We start from the raw sequence: 24,364 nt of genomic DNA on the forward strand, positions 1-24,364 counted from the left end.
TATATTTGATATGTCCCAACCTATTACAATGATCATTATTCAAGCTCAAACTGTTGCATCTCTGGCTAGTGAGAACCTCTCTAAAATGGCTCTTGAGTCCTTTTGATATGATCCCAGTACTCTTTGGTAGCTTCCTTGACATCTAGCATGACAAGATGATCCAGGCTCATCTTGAACATTTCCTGCCCAAACCTGGAAGCATAAATTTCTCCACAAAGCTATTTGCTTTGAAGTGAGAAATGGTATTTCAGTGTCACAAACTGAATGCTAAAGATACTCATTGTTTCTAGGCCTTTTCAGTAGACAGAGCTAGGAAATAAATTTAAAGCTAAAATACTTCAAGTTCATATTGGTATTTCCAATTGAAATGTGATATAATACCATAAAAGTTTTTCCTTAGCCTTTTTTAGTATTTATCTGTATTAACTTTCTTCCATACTGAGACCTGGAGTGCAAGGACACAGGGAATAAAATTGGAATATCCCATACTCATGTATTGTAGCTGACATTATAGTCTCTGAAAAACAAGTAAGTATAGATTGCTATATAAAACTTGATGTGTTTATTGAAAGCATTAAAAAATGTTTGGCATATTGTCTCTCAATTCTGCTGTTTTTAAAAATAGCTATACTATATCTACATTGTTCAAACATAAGGCTTTTACATAGTGTATCATCAACCTCTCAGCCTTTATTTTGTGTAAATACATATTTAATATTCACAATCAAGTCTTATGTTGATGTCTCTGTTTTGGTGGTCTAAAAGTCAAAATTCATTCTTTAATACTTTGTCCATCCAATACAACTTTCCTTGACAGAAATATTCTGTATCTGCACTGTCCAATACAGTACACTAGCCACATGTGGCTTTGAGCACTTGGTATGTGGTTAGTGTGACTGAGCAACTGAAGATTTTACTTAATAGTAATTATTATTAATAAAGTGTCCTATGTGGCTAGTGATTACCTTGCTTGAAAGCGTATCTTTAGTAGATTTTTCAAGAAGTACTCATGAGAACAATATTCTCTGAATTCTTATATATTACCCTTTAAGCCTGAAAATGTTTGGTTGGATATAAAATCTTTGGTTCACATATCATTTCATTAAATGTCACTCCATTTTCTTCTAGCTGAAGCACTGCTGTCAAAGTTGGATGACTATCATTTTATTTCCTTTATACTCCATAGGCTCTTTTATCTAGATAAACAAAGCACTTTCTTTAAGTCCAGTTGTTTTACTAGAATATGCTGGTGTTGGTTGTTCTCGCTCAGTAATCTCAGTTATGCTGCGTGCTGTTTCAGTATGTGGTTCTAAAGTTTTTTTTAATGTCAGGAAAATTTTCTGAATTGTAGATTTTAGTACTCTTTTCCCTTACGTTGGTTTTCTTCTTCAGAACTTCTATCAGTGCTGGATATCCTTTGCCTAACTTCAATATGTCACTTTTGAGTCTCTTTTTTTTTTTTTCATTTTAGATTTACCCCTCTTTTACATCTTTCTCTTAAAGCATTATCTATTGTATATAATCGGTCATGTTCTTTGTAGTTTAGTCTTCATTACCAAAATGACTTTCTTCCATTTCTAATACTTTTCTGAGTTCTTTCACCTCCTCTGAATTTTTCTAATCCTGATTTATATTTTAATATTTTGTATTATTTTATTAATGTCTTTATCTCATTTTGAAATAGTTGTTAAGTTCTGTTTAATGTACACATGTATGACATGCTTTTACTGTCTACAGGGATATCATCATTTTCCCCTTAAAACACCTCTGTATATGTTTATGTAGGGCTTTTCTTTCATTCATTTTTATGTGAAATTATTTTTCACAAACTCTGAAAGGAGATGGAATACAAGAAAGCTCTTCTAACTTCATATGACTCTCAATTGCTTTTTATATAGTGCTTAAAATATGACTACTTTCTAGTATTCCTTGGCTCTGTTCTCCACAGCTTCAGTCTGGACTTGCTCTTTTCCCTATCCTCATCAGTTCTGATTCTACTCCCAGGAGTTTCTCCCCAGTGAGGAACACTATCCCAAAAGGTAGTCCTGCCAAGGTCAGTTTTGAGAGTTCTTAGGGGCCAAACTGTTCCAAGCCCTTCAGTCCCTTTACCATGTACCCAAAGCACTCACCGAGTACTGGAGAGGTCAAATCCCTTTCCAGCCCTAGCTGTTCCTTCCAAATTGGCTGCCCCCACTTTTCAGTGAATTCTTATTAGCTCTTTCAGGGTTCTTCTGTTCTCAGGTTCATCAGACAACATCCCCGGTGCTTCTGTCTTCTTGTTCCCATATAGACCCTGACAGCATGCAGGTCTTGTGCCTGGTGGTTTGTCCCTACCTGCTTAAATTTTAAGGTTCATGGGGAGACCCTGTCACCTAGTTTTGTTGTTAAGCATTGTCCAATGGGTTCTGGTTTTGCTATTTCCATTTTTATTTGGTGACACAGACTGAAAAGCTATGCTGTGGTTGCCACCACTTTCTCAGAATTCTCTTGAGAATTTTAAACTATATTAACTCAATGAAATTTTACAACAACTTCATAAACTGGTACTATGAGTAGCTCCAAGTTTACAGGTAAGAAAGATTCAATAACTTGTCCAAAGTTACATAGCTAGTAAGTTGTAAAACAAAGATTCTAACTTAGATTTCTTAAATTCTAGAGCCAAACTTTTCATTCTGTAAGAGTGTGAAACACCTCTACCTTAATTTTAGTATAATAAAACTTAACTCAAAATTTGAAAAACTAGTACAAGTACTCTAAATTTTCAATGTGGTAGCAAAATGATAGCTATGAAATCATATCAAAGCCAAATTTACAAGAAAAAAAAATTGAAGCCCTCTCAAATCTCATGGATTCCTCAACTATAGAACATACATTATTAGTAGGTTAAACAAACTTAATACTGGAGATTCAAGTAATTTTATCTAATCACTAGAATTGCTTTATGTGCATGTCCCTGAATAGAAAAAGAGGTTTCCAAATTAAGCAACCACTAATAACCTACCTGGCCTGCCTTGTGTAGGTGGAGATACAAACAGAGGCTGTATAGCATTCTGTGAGGAAACTGAAGTGGTACTACTAGCTTGATTAGCTTGATTAGCAGCTGCACAGTTAGGTAAGGCTGGAGCTGGAACATTATTGGCACAGGAAGCTGCAACTGCTGCAGAATTTACCATCACCTGTAAGTGTTGGAAGAAATTTTAGAACTCTTAAGCTTGGTTTCTCAAATAATATTAGTCTCTTATCTGATCCTAAATTTCAGGAAATAGTATTTTGATAACACCAAGAAGTCAATCTTCATGTAAACCTAATACAGGAAGGTTATTTCTTTTAGAAGATCCCAGATTACTTTGAGAGCTTTACTTTTTAAATATTTTCCTGGAAAGGTAATACATTATTATTCAAAAACCAAGTATAAACTTGCATATACAATGAAAAATTTCCCTCCAACCCCTGTCTTCTATCTGCTTAGCTCCTCTCTTAACAAACAAATAACCTCTGGGTTTCTTGAATATTATCCAGAAATTTATATTGCATTTTTAATATGCATATATATTTCCCCATACAAATACACTTAAAAAAAAAGTGTTCTTTGCTTTAAAAAAAAAAAAACTCCATAAGATTGCAATTTGTTTTTCTGATTAGGCCACAGCACCCAATACAGGGCTGTGCACAGAGAGATGTTCAACAAATGATAATAGCTTCTTCTTCATGTAATACCATCCTTATTTGCAGTCTCCATTTTCTTATTACCCATTGCAATGTGGTTGCTACCCTCTCTGATTCTCAGAAATTATATTCAAAGTCACAATGATTGCCATGACAACAAGTCATAGTAGACTCTTTTTAGTCCTTATGTTGCTTGACTGCTTGGCAGCAACTGACACGACTATTCATTGAAATATTTTTTTCCTGGACTTCCATAATAATACATTCTCCTGCTTTCCTCCCTCCTTGGCTATTCCTTCCCTACCCATTTTTAAATGGTGATAGGCTCTGTGCTAGAAGTTCTTCTCAATCTCTTCCTTTTCCCAGGATGATCTTACTAACTCCTATGGTTTCAGCTACCTTTTTGATGCTAGCTCCCCATTCTATAGGAAAGCTTTACATTTTAATTTTCAGGAAATGACACAGACTTGACAGGTAACTGACATTAACTTATTCATTATATAAAAGGTTCAGAGTAGAGAGACTATGAATAGTTTAGTGTCAGCAGGTAGAAAAATGTCTGAAACAGTAGATGATCAATTTGTTAATAAATTTACTAAATACTGTGCCAGGCACCAGGAAGTACAAGAATACTTAAAATATGAATATAAGCAGCTTCTTTGAAGTATGATGAAGGGAAAAGAGAACAAAAAGAAAAAATTCATTTTCCTCTGCTCAGGCCACTTCAACTAACTGCAAAATTAAAAAAAAAAAAAAGATTACCTTCTGGGGGTAGTTGTATGAGGTAACTGTGTCCTGAGGAGGCATAGAACATGGTCTTCTAGCCTGAAGAGACTTTAATGAATACACAAATACAAATATGGGGAAGTCAAGAAATTAAACAATACACCAATAAAAGATCTGCTTTGTTTTAATATCTCCTAATATTAAGTGAAACTGATCTGTCCTAAAAGTATTCAGATTTGGAAGTGACTACTATGATAACACTCCAAAAGGCATCACTCTAGTGCCCGACTAAGGTGACTGTTCTATTAGGTTGGTGCAGATGTAATTGCGGTTTTAGACTGTGAATTTTAAATCATTGTAAGTAGGCTCAGACACATCTTTATTAATAAAAATAGGAACCATTACAATCAACACATTTTTGCCAATGAGAAATAAGCTTGCTTATTCTTTCAGCGTAAAAAATCTATGCTTTGGAATTTGACAAATTCTGGAAAACACTTTCTGCATCCTACTGGTTGTGGAAGTGTTCTCCCTGCAAAACATTGTCGATATGCTTGAAGAAGTGGTAGTCAGTCAGCAAGAGGTCAGGTGAGTATGGGAGATGAGGTAAAGCTTCATAGCCCAATTCGTTCAACTTTTGAAGTGCTGGTTGTGCAACATGTGGTTGGGTGCTGTCGTGGAGAATGCAACCCCTTCTGTTGACTGATGCCAGCTGCAGGCATTGCAGTTTGCAGTGCATCTAATTGATTTTCTGAGCATACTTCTCAGATGTAATGGTTTCGCAAGGATTCATAAAATTATAGTGTATCAGACTGGCAGCAGACCACCAAACAGTGACCATGACCTTTTCTTGGTGCAAGTTTGGCTTTGGGGAGTGCTTTAGAGTTCCTTATTGTTCCAACCACTGAGCTGGTCATCGCCAGTTATATAAAATCCACTTTTCATTACATATCACAATCCAATCAAGAAATGGTTTGCTGTTGTTGCACAGAGTAAGATGACACTTTCAATGATTTTTTTTAAATTTCAGATCAGCTCATGAAGCACCCAGTTATCAAGCTTTTTCACCTTTCCAATTTACTTCATTCAAATGCCAAATGACCACAGAATGGTTGACTCTGAGTTCTTCAGCAACTTCTTGGATTGCTGTAAGAGGATCAGCTTCAATGATTGCTCTCAATTGGTTCTTGTCAACTTCTGATGGCCGGCCACTATACTCCTCATCTTGAAGGCTCCCAACTACTTTGCAAAACTTGTTGAACCACCACTGCACTGTATGGTCGTTAGCAGTTCCTTGGTCAAATACATTGTTGTTGCGAGTTGTCTCTGCTGCTTTACAATCCATTTTGAACTCAAATAAGAAAATCACTCAAATTTACTTTTTGTCTAACACCATTTCCACAGTCTAAAATAAAAAACAAACTGCACATAACAAGTCATTAGAAAAAAAAACTGAGAAATGCATATCAAAATAACGTATAACACAACCACATTTATTTAAGAATGTATTCCAGTACAAAGGCAAATTTCAACAATACAAAAAAACCGCAATTACTTTTGCACTAATCTAATATTTCCTACTGTAGAAATCTTGATCTTATCCAAGTATAGTTGCAATGCAGATACTAAAATATAACAGAGGACTGTAATTTAAACACTTTCTCAGTGTCCTCTCATGCCATAAAAACCTCAAAATCAGGAGCACCAGCAACAGTGTTGCTAAAAGAAAGAAGTCCATCTAAAGATACAGCTTGGAACAAGGGTGGATAACTGGTCAGATGCATCCTACAAGCAGGATGTAGTATAACCTAAACATCATTCTCCTTTGGTTCAAGACCTTGTCTTTGTGAAAAGGATTACGCATGACAGATTGTCATGGCAGGAAAATAAACTAGCAGCAGAAACTGGTACTCATAGTAAGAACACAGAAGAAATCAGGGGAAGTAATTACAGAAAACAAGAGGAACCACAATGTGACAAAGACAAGCACAACTTAACGTGGACCTGAAGAGTGAACATTTCAAAAGTTTGGTTTTAAGTACAGCACAAAGTAAAACTGTTAGTCACTCAGTCGTGTCCAACTCTTTGCCACCCCATAGACTGTAGCCAGCCAGGCTCCCCTAATCCACGGAATTCTCCAGGCGAGAATACTGGAATGGGCTGCCATTCCTTTCTCCAGGGGATCTTCCTGACCCAGGGATCAAACTCTGGTCCGGGGAAGCCCCAAGTGCAAACCAAATACCTGCCAAAAGTGAACTCAGCCCTGGCTCAGAAGGCCCAGTGTGAATTCCAAACATTTCTAGGGAAGGATTTAGGTGATACTTAGGCATGAAAGTAAGAATAATAAATGCTGTGGTTAGAAGAAGAGTCTCTGCCTGGAAATCTTTAAGTTCTGCAGAGCTCCTCTCCTCTCAGAATGCTGTGGAAAAATTACTTAGAAACTTGGTGACTGGGGGTTGGGAGCAGAACACACCATGAAGAGACTGAAATCTACTGGGGATGTATGATAAACTAAGTTCAGAGCAAAAAGGAAGATGTAACAAATGAAATTAAACACACAAAAAGAAAATGTCTACTGTCATCCCTGAAGGTGAGATTTTCACTTGCCTTTTCAACTTGGGTGGCTATTTCAAGAAATGGTATAAAAGGAGTGGAAAAAAAAAAAAGCATGTAATACTGAGAATAGTAATGACAGAGGGAGGGCAAAAACTATTTCTCTAGCAGGGACAAAGGAAGGGAAGGGGAAATAATGGGGAGAGAATTATATATCACAGTTTTCTTCACCTTCCTAAGATGTATTGCCTAAACAGTAAAAACAAAAATTAAGTACATGAAGCTATCTATCAAAGTTTAAATTAATCACAGAGAACAGAAGGTAGTCATTCAACTTCTTCACAGATATTCCAATTCTCCTCCTAGGTATATGGGTATGTTGCTCTTCCTGGCCTCATCTAGTTAGGTATGGCCTCGTGGCTTGTTTGGACAATGACATATGAGCAGAAATATTGATACCCAGTGTTTCATTTCCTTATCTTCAGCTCTGCCAAGATGACTATGAAAGTACATGGTCCATCAGCTTGGGTTCTTGAGTGACTGATGAACAAAAGCCTGCTACCAACCTGCACTGTTCCTATAACATTAGTAAGAACAACTGTGTTAAGCTGCTGAGATTTTGGGGGATTGCTGCCACAGCATAACTTAGCTTGACCAAAACAGTAACTGGTAACTAAAATTAGGGTGCTGCTATAACAGAAACTTGACTTGAGAAGATTATGAACTTGTAGCTCTTAAGGGAAGAGGTTTAGGAAACAGAACATTAGTTTTTTGTTTTGATTACTGTTGGCAGATTTTAGCAAGGTATTTTAAGATGTGTAAGGAAAAGTAGTTTGTAGGCAGGAATAAAAGGGAATAGAATTCTTGAATACTGGGACTTTTAGGGTTTTAAGAGGTAACTAACTGCTTCAACTCAAAACTGTAAAAGATAAAATTGATAAATATTTTGAACAACAAAGAGAAGTTAAAAGCTGGCCTTGAAGCAAGACTCAAATCATTAAAATATGACTGCACTAAGGTATCTCAAACCAGGAGTACAATTAAGGATATAACATCCAGTTAGTCCTTGCATTTGGACAAAATGGCTCATGGGGAAAGTATTCAAAAGTTATGACTCTTCTATCAATGATTGATAAGCTCAAGGTATTTGCACTCAAGTAGAGAAACAGGGATAAGAATGTGATGGAATGTGTGTCTTTGTCGCTCAGCCATGTCCGACTCTTTGTGACCCATGTACTGTAGTCCACCAGGTTCCTCTGTCCATGGGATTTTCCAGGCAAGAATACTGGAGTGGGTTGCCATTTCCTCCTCCAGGAGATCTTCCCACCCAGCATCGAACCTGTGTCTCCTGCATTGTAGGCGTATTCTTTATGCACTGAGCCATGAAAGGAATAAGAATGCAAAGAATTATAGCAAATCTAATGTCAGTATGGCTACTGGTACATGAAACTAACAGGAAGGAATCAGAGAAGCTGTACAATAAATTAATCACACAGCCAAAGAAACCATGAGCAGAACTAAAACTATCCAATTAAGATTAAAACCAGCCTTGGGCTCTCAATTTCCTATGAGTAAGAAGCAGTGTGAGGAAGCTGCTCAGCTGCCAACAAGGATTATTCTCCAATGCCTGTTTCAAACACGGCCAAGGAAGGAAGGGCTGTGGCATAATCAAGAGCCCCAGTAAACAATTAACCAGGGAGCTTCTCCAGGGAACAGTCCCAATGCCCAGGATGGGGGCCCTCAAAATGTCTGTCCAGCATGATGTCAGAAATGCTACAGGCCAGTAACTGTTTCTCCCATTCTCCCTGGATCTGATGGGAATTTCAATTGCAAGTTTTTAGTCCCTGGTCTACCACTGTAAATTGGGTATGTAGGGGGTAAATAACTTTGTATCTTTGGTTTTAGGCCTCCAGATCAAGAGGAACTACATCTAGACCCAATACAAAGAGTACTACACATTTTTCAGAAATCTTGGGCTCTGAGTTCAATCACACTGAAGTAGATTTTGGGGTTGCCTCCTTTGACGTGGAAGGAAATAATTGGTCCGTATGAGGGAGTTTGGTTAAATGTTGTAATCCTTAGTGTTATTAAAATATTTCCAAGTTTTTGACTTCCAGGCACAGAGAAGTTAAGAGTCTCAAGGGAAACATGCTCAGTCCAATGAAAAAGAAATGGAAAAGTAAGTAATATGTGTCACCTCCACGTGGAAGCTATAAGAGCCAGCGCACCATTCACTACCTTTTGTTTCCTGTCTTACCAATCATGTATGGAACTTCCTTCCATCAGCCTAAGCCCCTAAGCAGAGCCCTCCTAAAGACCTCCACTATGCAAGTAGCATAACGCAGAAATAAACTCTTCCTCAATTAAATACCTGAGATTAATGACCCATGACAAAATCCTCTAAAAAAAAATCATCACTGGCAATGTTCAAATTTCCTCTTGTATCAACACATATTAGGAACATCTAGGACAATTTCCAGAAAAATGTGATTTTAGTTGAGCTAATTTCTGGGTCTCAATTTCTTCATCTACAAAATCAGAATGATACCCTAATACCTCATAGAACTGTTCTGACTTAAACACATTTAAGTGCATAGCTCTTAGAACAGTGCTTTAGTACACAGGAGCTATATGTGTTTGTGACTATAATTAAATACCTACCAAGTTTGCAGTAGATTCAGCTGTGCTATAAACACCTGAAGTGTCATAGTCTGGTTCTAGAAGATATAACCAAAGTACAATAATGAGCATTATATTATAGTTCAAAATTTTATAAATAATGAATATCAGATCTCACTGACCTGGAGGATAAATATATTCTTCATGATATCCCCCTAAAAAAAAAAAAAGACAGAAAAAGTGCATTTATGTAGAGCTTTTTGCTCAGCAGCATCAGATGGCCAGCACTTGCTTTTTCTCAAGTTTTATGGGTACATGTTCAAAACTAAATTGTACACATCCTTGAAATAAGTGATTTAAAGCTTTCATAATAGTCAACAGATATTAGTCAGACTGGCTATAAACAGTACAAATTTCTCCTTTGAAAATTCCCTTGCTTCTTAAGAGTTCGGGCAGACGTGAAAAACCCAGCTCTGTCCAATTCTGGCAGTAGATTATGGTGATTAACTTCACTGGCTCTGGAGTTAGGACTGTCTAGATTTGAATCTTGAGTAACTGTATCACTTTAGGCAGGTTATTTAATTTCTGTGTCTTCATTTCTTCACTATAAAACAGGGATAATAGTACCTAGCTCATAGTGGGGTGAAAAGAACATGGCGTTATGCTTGACATATAGGAAATGGTGATTATAAAGTAATGTGACTATAATAACCAATAGGTTGCTTAGGTGAACATTAAAGGAATATGTCAAACCTCATCTATTTTTCAGCCTGATACAGGTATATAATACATTGAAAATCAGTTTGTTGTCAGAAGATGGCTTAGAGGACTGAAGTACTTTTCTCTAAGACTGCTATATCATTGAAATTCAGAGAAAATCAACCTTCAGTTGGACCGCTTTCCACCAAATAAAACCCCAAAGGTCAAAAGTGGATTTGATTCTTAAACATGTCACTTATCAAATACACATGCAGGCAGCTCCTCCAGAAAACAGGATTTAATGTGAGAAAAAATACTTGGTTACTCTAAATATGCCACTATAGGTGAACAGTACATCTGAATGTACCTACCACACTAAAAGAAATAGACAAAGGGTCATCCTGAGTAAAAGAGCCAAGAATACGCATACATAAGCACAGTCATAAACATACATGTACAAATTCTTCAAAGATCATTCTTGCTCTAGATATTTTGTCTTCATTAAATTCTTAAAAATATCTATTTTCTTCATCATAAATAGCAGCAAGAAGAATATAACAAGAAAAGACGCTGACCAGTAAGTCAAATCATTCAGACCTCATACCTCCTTAATCCACCCAATTCCTCCAGAAGTGTTTCAGTAGGCATATATCATTTTACAGAAAAACAATTTTTTTAAAAAAAAGCACATTTCACGATGCAAGGCACTCCTAACAACTATTAACGGTGTGTGTATATATACACATATATATACTTTAAAGTCAGATAAAACCAAGTTCAAAACTGATCTCTGCCAGTCACAAAGGACCATATATTACATGAATCCTTTTATGTGAAATATCCAGAACAGGCAAATCCATTAAGACAGAAAGCAGACTGATGGCTACCTATGACTGGTAGCAGGGAAGGGGATGCTGGGGGGATAATGGGAATGACCACTAATAGGTAGAAGTGTTAGTTGCTCAGTCGTGTCTGATTCTCTATGACTCCCTAGGCTGTGGCCTCTCAGGCTCCTCTGTCCATGGAATTCTCCAGGCAAGAATACTGGAATGGGTTTCCATTCCCTCCTCCAGGGGATCTTCCCAACCCAAGAACTGAACTCATGTCTCCTGCATCGCTGGCAGATCCTCTACTGTCTGAGCCACTAGTGAAGTGAAAGTTGTTCAGTCATGTCCGACTCTTTGGACCCCATGGACTGTACAGTCCATGGAATTCTCCAGGCCAGAATACTGGAATGGGTAGCCTTTCCCTTCTCCAGGGGATCTTTCTAACCCAGGGATCGAACCCAGGTCTCCCACACTGTAGGTGTATTCTTTAACAGCTGAGCCACTAGGGAAGGCCACTAATGGGCACAGGGTTTCCTTTTTCTAAAATTGATTGTGATAATTTATGCAACTTCATGACTATACTGAAAGCCACCGTTTTCACTTTAAACACTGAATTGTACATGTTAGGTGAAGTGTACAAATGTGTAAGTTATATCTAAGTAAAGCTGTTATAAATAATCAAATCTCTGCCATTTACCAAGTATATGATTTTAGCTAGGTCATTTTCCCTTTGAATCTCAATTTCCTCACATATAGAACAAAGATACACATTCCTCAGAGGAACAAAGTATTATATTAAATTTTAAATATAATTGCTTAGTACAGCATATGGCCATTAGAACTCAATGAATAGTAATGTTCATAGATCAAACAGATTTCTTCAGGAAAAGAAATTATTTCATAGCAGTCTTGTAAAATAACAATCACGGGAAAATCTAAAGTAATTATACAAATGGTATGGACAACATAAACAGTTCCTTACTAATAAGAATAGATATTTCCAATACTAAAATCTCACCAAATCAAAACTCACTGAAGACCTATCAGAGAACTGAACATTTTAACAATGTAGTGACCTCACAGAAATAGAAGTCTGTCTTTCTGAAAAATATCAAGACATCTTGAAAATCTAGCAAGCTCTGATACAAGAACTGATAACTTTCAAAATGAGCTGCCAGAACGGAGTGGGACCCTTTCCAAACCAAAACTTTAGCCCTGTTGTGCTCATACCACAAGAATCATCTTTTTTTAAAAAAACACTCTCCGACATAAATCACAGCAGGATCCTCTATGTCCCACCTCCCAGAATATTGGAAATAAAAGAAAAACTAAACAAATGGGACCTAATTAAAATTAAAAGCTTCTGCACAACAAAGAAACTATAAGCAAGGTGAAAAGACACCCTTCAGAATGGGAGAAAATAATAGCAAATGAAGCAACTGACAACTAATATCAAAAATATACAAGCAACTCCTGCAGCTCAATTCCAGAAAAATAAACGACCCAATCAAAATATGGGCCAAAGAACTAAACAGACATTTCTCCAAAGAAGACATACAGATGGCTAACAAACACATGAAAAGATGCTCAACATCACTCATTGTCAGAGAAATGCAAATCAAAACCACAATGAGGTACCATTTCACGCCAGTCAGAATGGCTGCTATCCAAAAGTCTACAAGCAATAAATGCTGGAGAGGGTGTGGAGAAAAGGGAACCCTCTTACACTGTTGGTAGGAATGCAAATTAGTACAGCCACTATGGAGAACAGTGTGGAGATTCCTTCAAAAACTGGAAATAGAACTGCCATATGACCCAGCAATCCCACTGCTGGGCATACACACTGAGGAAACCAGAATTGAAAGAGACACGTGTACCCCAATGTTCATCACAGCACTGTTTCTAATAGCCAGGATATGGAAGCAACCTAGATGTCCCTCAGCAGATGAATGGATAAGAAAGCTGTGGTACATATCCACAATGGAGTATTACTCAGCCATTAAAAAGAATACATTTGAATCAGTTCTAATGAGGTGGATGAAACTGGAGCCAATTACACACAGTGAGGTAAGCCAGAAAGAAAAATACCAATACAGTATACTAACGCATATATATGGAATTTAGAAAGATGGTAACGATAACCCTGTATGCGAGATAGCAAAAGAGAAACAGATGTATAGAACAGTCTTTTGGACTCTGTGGGAGAGGGAGAGGGTGGGATGATTTGGGAGAATGGCATTGAAACATGTATAATATCATACAAGAAACGAATTGCCAGTCCATGTTCAATGCAGGATACAGGATGCTTGGGGCTATGTGCACTGGGATGACCCAGAGGGATGGTATGGGGAGGGGAGGTGGGAGGGGGGTTCAGAATGGGGAACTCGTGTACACCCGTGGCGGATTCATGTTGATGTATGGCAAAACCAATACAATATTGTAAAGTTTAAAAAAATGATAATAATAAAAATAAAATACAATAACATAAAAATAAATAAATAAATAAAAAATATTGAACTGTAACTGACTCACCACTGTCACTCTGGCCATCACCCTCCTCTGAATTCAAAGGCTGTTTTCCTGAGCTATGTCCTCGCCTTGCAACACAGTATCTCGAAGAAGCAGGAACCATTGTAGAGGGCCCTCCATGATTCTATACCAAAGAGATACACACAAACACAATGCCCCTATATAGTCAGAGAAAAAGCTACAAATATTTAAAATGTACTTCAGAATCAAAAATACGCGAGGAAGTAATGATCAAGAAAACAAAATTTTAGCCCATACTTATATAGGCAAGTCCATCTCTAAGCCTCTTCTGTTGCTGCTGCTAAGTCACTTCAGTCGTGTCTGACTCTGCGACGCCATAGACGGCAGCCCAACACGCTCCCCCGTCCCTGGGATTCTCCAGGCAAGAACACTGGAGTGGGTCGCGATTTCCTTCCCCAATGCGTGAAAAGTGAAGTCGCTCAGTCGTGTCTGACTCTTTGTGACCCCGTGGACTGTAGCCTCCTAGGCTCTTCTGTCCATGGGATTTTTCAGGCAAGAGTACTGGAGTGGGGTGCCATTGCCTTCTCTGACACCTCTTATGTAAGGACAGCTTAAAAAATTCCCTCTCTAATTTTTAAAAGCTCTAAGATGAAAATTCATGTTTTCTAGGAAGGGCTTTATTTGGTAATTTGCAAAATAGCTAAAATTTATCCACATTACATTTAAAAAAATAAAAAAGTAAATAGCTTTGTGAGTAAAACTTTGAACTACTTACAGGTAAAGCTGGATAAGCAGTTTCATCCCCTTCTTCAACTTCATAAAATGTAATGGTTTCTTCCAAGCCCCTGGGCATTTGTCCGTTCTCTGGAGCAAAGCTAAATTGGCATTCCTTATTCATACAATGCATCTGGCGGTGACTACGTCTAAAGGAACTTAAGTTTGCAGAATTAGAAGGGGATAAAAAGATAAAATATGATACTAACTTGTTCCTAAATTTCTAAATACTAGTTCAAATGCCTCTATGTTGACACTTTAAAAATATTAGTCCATATATTTATTGCATAGCAATAAAGTCAAACTCACTCATTTTCTCTAACCTTCCACACTTAAAGTTCACTTACCGAGATCTATAGAAGTTATCATAACTCTGGCAGCACCTTTTACCTGGACCAGGGTAAAAACCGACTTTAGGGCCTGCCATGTTGTGCCTGTTTATAAAGCGAGATGAATCCCTAAGAATAGGGGGGAAAAACAGAACTCTTTTTTTACTGCTGCTTGAGTAGTCAGTCTTTGTAGTTAAACAGAATTAACATATCTTTCTAAAAACAATCAAATTGAAAGAGCTTTGCTTTCCTCACTACTGACATTAGGCCTATCCATTGTTTTTAATTGAAGTATAGCTGATTTACAATGTTGTATTAATTCCTGCTGTAAAGTGATTCAGTTATATACATACATTCTTTTTTCCTATTCTTTTCCATTACGGTTTGGCCTATTCATTATTGATAGATTCAGTGCCATACACATGGCACTCAGCTTGATGGCATTCTATCTTCTAGCATGTTTTCAACTGCTCCATATTCTCCTAGACTGTGAGAATACGAGTCTTCCATAAGTTTGCCAAGAATTTAAGTATACATCATTTCCATTCTCTATGTCCCTTCAGGTAGAGATTGTAAGAAAAATCTAAACTATTAAGATATTTCCAAGTTCCACCGTAATTCTGCCCAGGAATTATTTCCAATGTCTAAACAGAGATGTACATTATCTTCAAAGTTAGTTAAGACCTACCTGGGCATCCCATATCCCCGACCTTGTCTCTGAGATGAATGTTGAGGATGAAAATGTTCATTAGACATAACATTGCCAGCTGTCTGTGAGTAGTGCATTGGAGGGCCATGCCCATAATGCATACTGTGCTGAAGCCTGGGTGGGAGAAGGGGTTCTTCCCTGCTGTAAGCCATAGTCATATAAACCTCTTTCCCTCTAACTTTCTTGAACATCTTCTTCCGTTGCTTCATGTCCATCTCTGACATAGCTTTCAAGAAAACAAAGCAGTAAGCAATAAGCTTCATAACCAAAGCAAAAGGTCCAAGGTATCCCACAAATGTCTAGAACACTCAGATGTTTTTCTAGGAAATCCATATGAATACAGGGGAAGAAATGTCTATATTTTCAAAGGATGTACTAGAAAAAAAAAGGATGTACTAGGTGTTCCATTTGGAAGGGCAAAATGAACAAGTAACTTCTGTTATTGATGGACATCTCAGCACTGTCTTTAGTACAGGCAACTTTTGTCATCAAAACAGTTAGTCATTCAATTTCCTATGTTACTATTATCCAAGAAATCATGCCTGTTAATATTTCTAGTTGCTTCCATGAGATGCTTTCCTAGTTCTTTGAGAAATCTTTTCAAGTTTTAGAGATTAAAGTCCACCCCAGCTTAAGCTTAAACAAAGTCACCCACACAGTAGTTCTCAGGTAGGGACAATTTTGCCCCTTCCCTCCTTCTGGCACATTTGGCAATGTCTGGAGACATTTTTGGTTCTCATAACTTGGAGAAGAATGCTGCTGGCATCTGGTGAACAGAGGCCAGGGATGCTGCCAAGCATCCTATAATGCATAGGACAGCTCCCTACAACAAAGTATTATCCATCCCAAAACTTCAGTAGTGTCAAAGGAGGAACTCTAAACCAGGATAAGACTTAAGTTACAGCTTTAAAAATAAGTGCAATGTAGGTAAGTACAAGAAGAGGACAATAATAAAACTTTTAGTATACAAACCTATTTCTGGGATGTAGCTCCCAGAAATTTTCTGGTAACTTCTTCCTTTCCTACTGGGCATAGCATTCCAGGCAGGAACAGGTGTCACTTGGGTAACTGGTTTTAAGTCAACTAGTGGAACAACATGCCTTAAAGGTAGAGATAACAACATGAAGCCACTGCAAAACAGTCAATTCTCATTTTATACACATCTCTCCTGCTTCATTTTCAAGTGTTTTCTACTTAAACCTGTGACCCCTAGCCTCCTTATTGAAGTTTTCTTTGTACATTAGAAAACTAAGAGCAGTTTGTATAAATTCATAGCTGTTTTTTTAATATAAATTTATTTATTTTAATTGGAGGTTGATTACTTTACAATATTGTATTGGTTTTGCCATACATCAACATGAATCCGCCACAGGTATAGCTGTTTATAGCACATATCACATTAAGTAGGAAAGATTGTGGTAGACTAGTTTACAAATAATTGCTGCCTCTCCTTGGAGAAGGATTATATTTTCTCACCCCACTAACTTTAGGCTTAATTATGTAATGTATTTTGGCCAGTAAAATGTGAGCATATGCTTTAAAAGTCAGCACGTGGTTTGTCAAGATTTCATTTTCCACCTGCCTGTGATCATGGCAGCGTATGTCTGGATAGAGCCCTTGTCAACCTGGGCCCCTTTGTTGACCTACTATGAACATGATAAATGAGAAAGAAATGAACTCTTTCTTAAGTTTGCTGAGAGTCTGGTTGTTAGGGCAGCACAGCCTAGTTTAATGGTTCTCAAAGTGGACCAACAGCATTAGTATCACCTGGAAACTTATTACAAGTTCAAAGTCTTGGACCCCACCACAAACTTCCTAAATCAAACTTTGGGGACAGAACTCATCAATCTGAATTTTAACAACCTCTCCATGTAATTCTGGGGTATGTTAAAGTTTGAGAACGAACGGACTACCCTAATTTGATATTGGCAGAGGCTCAGTTAGCAAACTAGTTTTCAAATTAGTATAAATTTATATCAGAATTTTGTTGTACTTATTATTTCTAATAAGTTGGCTATTACCTAGGATTTCAAAACGTATGCATAGACATACTGAAATTTCATACTTCATCACATGCTTTTACAATTCAAAATAAGTCATCTTAGGCCAGTACCAGATATAACTTTGTTCTCTTACTAGCATCCTGGTAATTCTCAATTTAATACTATAAAAAGGCATCAAGAGCCATAGATTTTAGTTAATTGAACAAATTATTATATTCTTACTTTTCTGCCAGCTCTTCAATGAAGACTGTTACTGAACTGTTTTCATTTCCAACTTCCTGAATATGAGCATTATAATATCTTCCACCTGATTCCAAGCGAACCTGAAAGAGGGGAAGAGACAGTAAGAACACATCTAGTCTTGAGTCTATCAGCAGATCTGGCTTTTGCTAAGCAAAAATACTTCTCCTGAAATGGAGTTCAGTATCTACTTATTAAAGCAGCTGATAATAAACACTGCCAGTCCAGTTCAATGGAGGCAGCACAAGCTGAAAAAGCTTTACACTTTACATATAATCACAAGTTTGTAATTAAAACCTAACAAACATTAATTAGTTTTGTTAATCACATATTAATGACTAAAACCACAATCTCAGAAAAACAAATTACTGATTCTTTAAAGAAGAAACTAACCTGACATTTGTCTCCCAAATAGTACTGTCTCCCAGCATACTCCATATAATCAGATTTTTGAAGTTCTATTAAAAGAAAATGAAGATTCAAGCTCAACTGAACTGGTTCCTTTCCTGTTTTACAACAGTTCATTTTCTAATTTGTGTTTACCACAGTGTTTTTGACAATGCTACCAATCCCTATAACATAAAATCTGTAGGGAAAGTGTCCAGAAGCAGGGTTCCCCAACCTCCAGGATCTAATGCCTGATGATCTGAGGTGGAGCTGATGTAATAATAAAAATAAAGTGCACAATACATGTAACATGCTTGAACCATCCCAAAACCATTCCCCTCCTGGTCCACGGAAAAACTGTCTTCCACGAAATCAGTCCCTAGTGACAAAAAGGTGAGGGACCATTGTCCTGAAAGGTCTTTCCATCACTCTTAACAGGTTATTACTGTGGCCAATTTAAGGAGATTTGCCAGAATAGTTCTGTGCTTTAAGACACAAATAAGTGGAAACTTGGAGGTTGTAATCTTAGAATTAGTCATACACCAATAAGGTTCAATTTGAAAATAACACTTCAATTTTTAAGAAAAGAAAAAAAAAAGAAAAAGAAACACTATGCAGCTTCTTCAAAGCAATACAGTTTTCCCCTGAACAACATGGGTTTGAACTTCAGGGATCCACTCATGTAGATTTTTTTTAATAGTACTACAAATACTGAGGTTGGTTGAATCTGAGGATGTGGAACTGTGGATACAGAGGAATTGGGAATACTGAGGGCAGACTACAAATTATATCTGGATTTTCAACCACTTGGAGGATCAGTGATCCTAACCTTCATGTTGTTCAAGGGTCAACTGTATTTTTAGCAATTTATTGTGTTCTACAAAGTATTAATCTCATTCTAGATTATTAACTGTACCTAGGCTCACCACCATGGTCCAAGGAGTTGAATACAAAACATTAAAGGCTACACTGATGGCAGAACTTTAAGACCTAATTTGATCAACTTAGTTAATAAGGAGAGAGAAGCAATTATCTATTTCAAAGGTTGGCAAATTTTCTCTGTAAAGAGCCAGATAATAAATATTTTGAAGAATGTAGGCCATACAGACTCTGTTGCAACTATTTAAATATGTCATAAAACCTTATGGTCACTGAAAATTGAATGTAATTTTCATGTGTTACAACATATTGTTCTTTTAATGTTTCCCTGCCACTTAAAAATAGAAAACCATTCTTGGTTCATGGACCATACAAAAACAGGTGGCAGATTGGATTTGACTCACATGTCACAGTTTGCTAACACTTGACCTATTCATCTATCATCCATCTTAACACATTAAACTTAAGTGGAATTTATTTCCACTTACAATTCTGGTACTCTCAAAGTTATCTAAGACAGAGTCTTTGCAAAGCCGAAGTCCCTGATGAACATCAGACTCTAAAAGATCCCTCACCAATTCTATACCTATTTGCTTCCTCCTTTGGACTTAAATCATGTATAGAGTAGGCTAAAAAGTACCATATAAACATATAAAAGTGTTTTTCATAACCATGGTTTGAAAACATCTCTTATTTTAAAAGAATTTGAAAAATTGTTCTCCTAGATCTGTCAGGATTCAGAAATATCCTGTTATTTCATTACCTTTTCTGCTGTCCAACCACACATCAAATTCTACATTACGATAGATTTCTGGATCCAGGGCTTTGAGCACCTTATAGGGGAAGAGCATCTTTGATGGATTTTCTGGAGACTAAAACAAAAATAATCATGCTACAACTCACCATCCTTAAGTCTTCCTTCTATGAAGAAGGAAGAAAAAAGGTTCTTTTCCTTTTTATAAAACTCTGTACATATAGGCCTTTCCTTATTAAAAGAAATAAAAACCACAATAAGTTTTACTGTGTATTTTAAAAATCAGGAGTCTAAATAAGTAATATGCAGAAATCTAAAAGGTTATAGATGACAGAAGGGAAATATCTTCTAAAGCATCCAATAACTCAGGACATATATAAACCAATGCAACACAGACAAGAATTAAAGATTCAGTCAGGGCTATTCAACAAGTCTCATCTTGATATACACACAGAGGTGCAAGTGTTTCTGTACCCTAAAGACACCTGGACAAATCTGAAAACTACTTCATTCTGAACAAAATCTGTTACAATTTCCAAAGACTTAGCTTTTTCTTCTGCTTTCCTAGAATGTCATGGTATTCCATACTGTTTCCAAATTACCAGCACTTGAGGGCATACACAAAGATTGTTCTAGTAATATTTGCCCTATTTAGCTAGTCTCAAACTGAAGGTCTGCTTGATTTTAGACCTATACAGATTGGTAAAATTCCTCTTGTTTCTCTAACTAGGATTACTACCTATTTTCTTTGAGTGAAACAGGAATAAACATTATTCTCTTTAATGAAAAAAAGAAACCTTAGCAACAGAAGACTGACTGCAAACCAAATATTCACCAGGTTTCTAATATTACTTTAACTTGAAAACAACAGCTTCTGAAATTTCTGAAGTGTTCAGAGTAAGCTTTGGAAAAAAATTACAACTCCATAAGAATAAAAATTCAGAGAACATTAAGCACACATTTTACATTTTCAGATCAAGACTTCCACAAAGGAAAACATCAGCTCCTCCCCCACCCTATATAACTAAAATGGACCATCTGACCTTTACTAGTTTAACTTATAATATTGCAAGCCAAGATTATGAAAATTATTTGCCCTAGAAGATCTCAAACCTTTGTTTCGTCTGTTCCTTGATTGTACCCCTCTGGTATATTTTCAACATTGCAGCAGGCACCCCACTCTTCAGTCCTAATTGAAAAGATTTAGAACAAAGAGCTTTATATAAATGCAGTAGCTAAGAAGTCTTAAGTCTAATGACTATATCACCACCTAGTGGTAAAGTAGTTCAGTTCTAAAAATGAGGCAAATTTTTCATCCCAACATTTCATCACAACATCCCAACATTATGCTTCTTTTTCTTAAAGTACGTGCTACAGACACCTTCTGTATTTCACTCCTCCTATGGGGAAAAAATCTTAAGATGGTCCATATGGTCCCCACCTCCTGGTGTTCACATGCTTGTACGATTCCCCTCTAAGCCTGCATCTAATGAATAGACAGGATGTATATCATTATATACATGATGTATAGTATTCTTGCCTTGAGAACCCCATGAAGAGTATGAAAAGGCAAAAGATAGGTCACTGAAAGATGAAGTCCCCAGGTCGGTAGGTGCCCAATATGCTACTGGAGATGAGCGGAGAAATAACTGCAGAAAGAATGAAGAGACAGAGCCAAAGCAAAAACAACACCTAGTGGTGGATATGACTGGTGATAGAAGCAAAGTCCAATGCTGTAAAGAGCAATATTGCATAGGAACCTGGAATGTTAGGTCCATGAATCAAGGCAAATTGGAAGCGGTCAAACACAGGAGATGGTACGAGTGAATGTTGACATTTTAGGAATCAACAAACTAAAATGGAATGAGTGAATTTAACTCAGATGACTATTATATCTACTACTGTGAGCAAGAATCCCTTAGAAGAAATGGAGTAGCCATCATAGTCAACAAAATAATCCGAAATGCAGTACTTGGATGCAATCTCAAAATCGACAGAATGAACTCTGTTCATTTCAAAGGCATGCCATTCAATATCATGGTAATCCAAGCCTACGCCCCAACCAGTAACACTGAAGAAGCTGAAGTTGAACGGTTCTATGAAGACCTACAAGACCTTTTAGAACTAACACCCCCAAAAGATGCCCTTTTCATTATAGGGGACTGAAATGCAAAAGTAGGAAGTCAAGAAACACCTGGAGTAACAGGCAAATTTGGCCTTGGAGTACGGAATGAAGCAGGGCAAAGGCTAATAGAGTTTTGCCAAGAGAACGCACTGGTCATAGCAAACACCCTCTTCCAACAACACAAGAGAAGACTCTACACATGGACATCACCAGATGGCCAACACCAAAATCAGATTGGTTATATTCTTTGCAGCTAAAGATGGAGAAACTCTACACGGTCAGAAAAACAAGACCAGGAGCTGACTGTGGCTTAGATCATAAACTCCTAATTGCCAAATTCAGACTTAAATTGAAGAAAGTAGGGAAAACCACTAGACCACTCAGGTATGACCTAAATCAAATCCCTTACAATTATACAGTGAAAGTGAGAAATAGATTTAAGGGAATAGACCTGATAGACAGAGTGCCTGAGGAACTATGGACAGAGGTGTGTGACATTGTAAAGGAGACAGAGATAAACACAATCCCCAAGAAAAAGAAATGCAAAAAAAGCGAAATGGCTGTCTGAGGAGGCCTTCCAAATAGCTGTGAAAAGAAGAGAGGTGAAAAGCAAAGGAGAAAAGGAAAGATATACCCATTTGAATGCAGAGTCCCAAAGAATAGCAAGAAGAGATAAGAAAGCCTTCCTCAGTGATCAGTGCAAAGAAACAGGGGAAAACAATAGAATGGGAAAGACTAGAAATCTCTTCAAGAAAATCAGAAACACCAAGGGAACATTTCATGCAAAGATGGGCTCAATAAAGGACATAAATGGTATAGACCTAACAGAAGCAGAAGATATTAAGAAGAGGTGGCAAGAATACACAGAAGAACTGTACAAAAAAAGATCTTCACGACCAAGATAATCACGATGGTGTGATCACTCACCTAGAGCCAGACATCCTGGAACGTGAAGTCAAGTGAGCCTTAGGAAGCAACACTACAAACAAAGCTAGTGGAGGTAATTGAATTCCAGTAGAGCTATTTGAAATCCTAAAAGATGATGCTGTGCAAGTGCTGCATTCAATACATCAGCAAATTTGGAAAACTCAGCAGTGGCCACAGGACGCAAAAAGGTCAGTTTTCATTTCAATCCCGAAAAAGGGCAATGCCAAAAAATGTTCAAACTACCACAGAATTGCGTTCATCTCACATACTAGCAAAGTAATGCTCAAAATTCTCTAAGCCAGGCTTCAACAATACGTAAACTGTGAACTTCCAAAGGTTCAACTTGGATTTAGAAAAGGCAGAGGAACCAGAGATCAAATTGCCAACATCTGCTGGATCACAGAAAAAGCAAGAGAATTCCAGGAAAACATCTACTTCTGCTTTATTGATTACACCAAAGCCTTTGACTGTGTAGACCACAACAAACTGGAAAATTCTTAAAGAGATGAGAATACCAGACCACCCGACCTGCCTCCTGAGAAGTCTGTATGCAGGTCAGGAAGCAACAGTTAGAACTGGACATGGAACAACCGACTGGTTCCAAATAGGAAAGGGAGTACGTCAAGCTGTAGATTGTCACCCTGCTTATTTAACCTCTATGCAGAGTACATCATGAGAAACACTGGGCTGGATGAAGCACAAGCTGAAATCAAGACTGCCAGGAGAAATATCAATAACCTCAGATATGCAGATGACACCATCCTTATGGCAGAAACTGAAAAAGAACTAAAGAGTCTCTTGATGAAAGTGAAAGAGGAGAGTGAAAAAGCTGGCTTAAAACACAACAAAACTAATATCATGGCATCTGGTCCCATCACTTCATGGCAAATACATGGGGAAACAGTGGCTGACTTTATTTGGGGGGGGGGGGCTCCAAAATCACTACAGGTGGTGACTGCGGCCTTGAAATTAAAAGATGCTTACTCCTTGGAAGGAAAGTTATGACCAACCTAGACAGCATATTAAAAAGCAGAGACATTACTTTGCCAACAAATGTCAAAGCTATGGTTTTTGCAATAGTCATGTATGGCTGTGAGAGTTGAACTATAAAGAAAGCTGAGTGCCGAAGAACTGATGTGTTTGAACTGTGATGTCGTGGAAGACTCTTGAGAGTCCCTTGGACTGCAAGGAGATCCAACCAGTCCATCCTAAAGGAAATCAGTCCTGAATATTCATTGGAAGGACCAATGCTGAAGCTGAAACTCCAATACTTTGGCCACCTGATGCAAAGAGCTGACTCATTTGAAGACCCTGATGCTGGAAAAGATTGAAGGTAGGAGGAGAAGGGGATGACAGAGGATGAAATGGTTGGATGGCATCACCAACTCCATGGATAGGAGTTTGGGTAAATTCTGGTAGCTGATGATGGACAGCGAGGCCTGGTATGCTGCGGTCCATGGGGTTGCAAAGAGCTGGACATGACTGAGTGACTGAATTGAACTGAACTGGTATCATTACATAGCATAACAATGTAGTGCCTGTCTTGCTGATCTCTCTCTCTTTTGTTGACTATAAGGAATCAGCCATGTTCACCAACGCCATGCAGCAAGGAGCTGAGGGTTATCTCTGGTTGTCAACAAAAAGCTGAAGTTCTTAG

General features: G+C 37.5%; 1 protein-coding gene across 8 annotated transcripts in view; it reads right to left on the reverse strand.

The window, feature by feature from the left end:
* ALG13 (ALG13 UDP-N-acetylglucosaminyltransferase subunit) overlaps positions 1-24,364 on the reverse strand; it is a 79,725-nt gene that overhangs the window by 20,223 nt on the left and 35,138 nt on the right. For 3 of the 8 annotated variants that reach the window (XM_042242413.2, XM_015105087.4, XM_015105083.4), the window contains exons 8-20: positions 20,769-20,844; positions 19,665-19,773; positions 18,029-18,093; positions 17,618-17,718; positions 16,365-16,492; positions 15,372-15,618; positions 14,702-14,812; positions 14,356-14,512; positions 13,623-13,743; positions 9,747-9,779; positions 9,607-9,662; positions 4,429-4,500; positions 3,002-3,176 (exon numbers count right to left, since the gene is read on the reverse strand). In XM_042242413.2, the coding sequence (XP_042098347.1) occupies positions 3,002-3,176; positions 4,429-4,500; positions 9,607-9,662; positions 9,747-9,779; positions 13,623-13,743; positions 14,356-14,512; positions 14,702-14,812; positions 15,372-15,618; positions 16,365-16,492; positions 17,618-17,718; positions 18,029-18,093; positions 19,665-19,773; positions 20,769-20,844 (1,451 nt within the window). The remainder of the gene's footprint in view (positions 1-3,001; positions 3,177-4,428; positions 4,501-9,606; positions 9,663-9,746; positions 9,780-13,622; positions 13,744-14,355; positions 14,513-14,701; positions 14,813-15,371; positions 15,619-16,364; positions 16,493-17,617; positions 17,719-18,028; positions 18,094-19,664; positions 19,774-20,768; positions 20,845-24,364) is intronic. The other 5 variants (XM_060408430.1, XM_060408426.1, XM_060408427.1 and 2 more) reach the window with 4 other exon arrangements.

The sequence above is a fragment of the Ovis aries genome, chromosome X (assembly GCF_016772045.2).
Source record: "Ovis aries strain OAR_USU_Benz2616 breed Rambouillet chromosome X, ARS-UI_Ramb_v3.0, whole genome shotgun sequence".
NCBI lineage: Eukaryota > Metazoa > Chordata > Mammalia > Artiodactyla > Bovidae > Ovis > Ovis aries.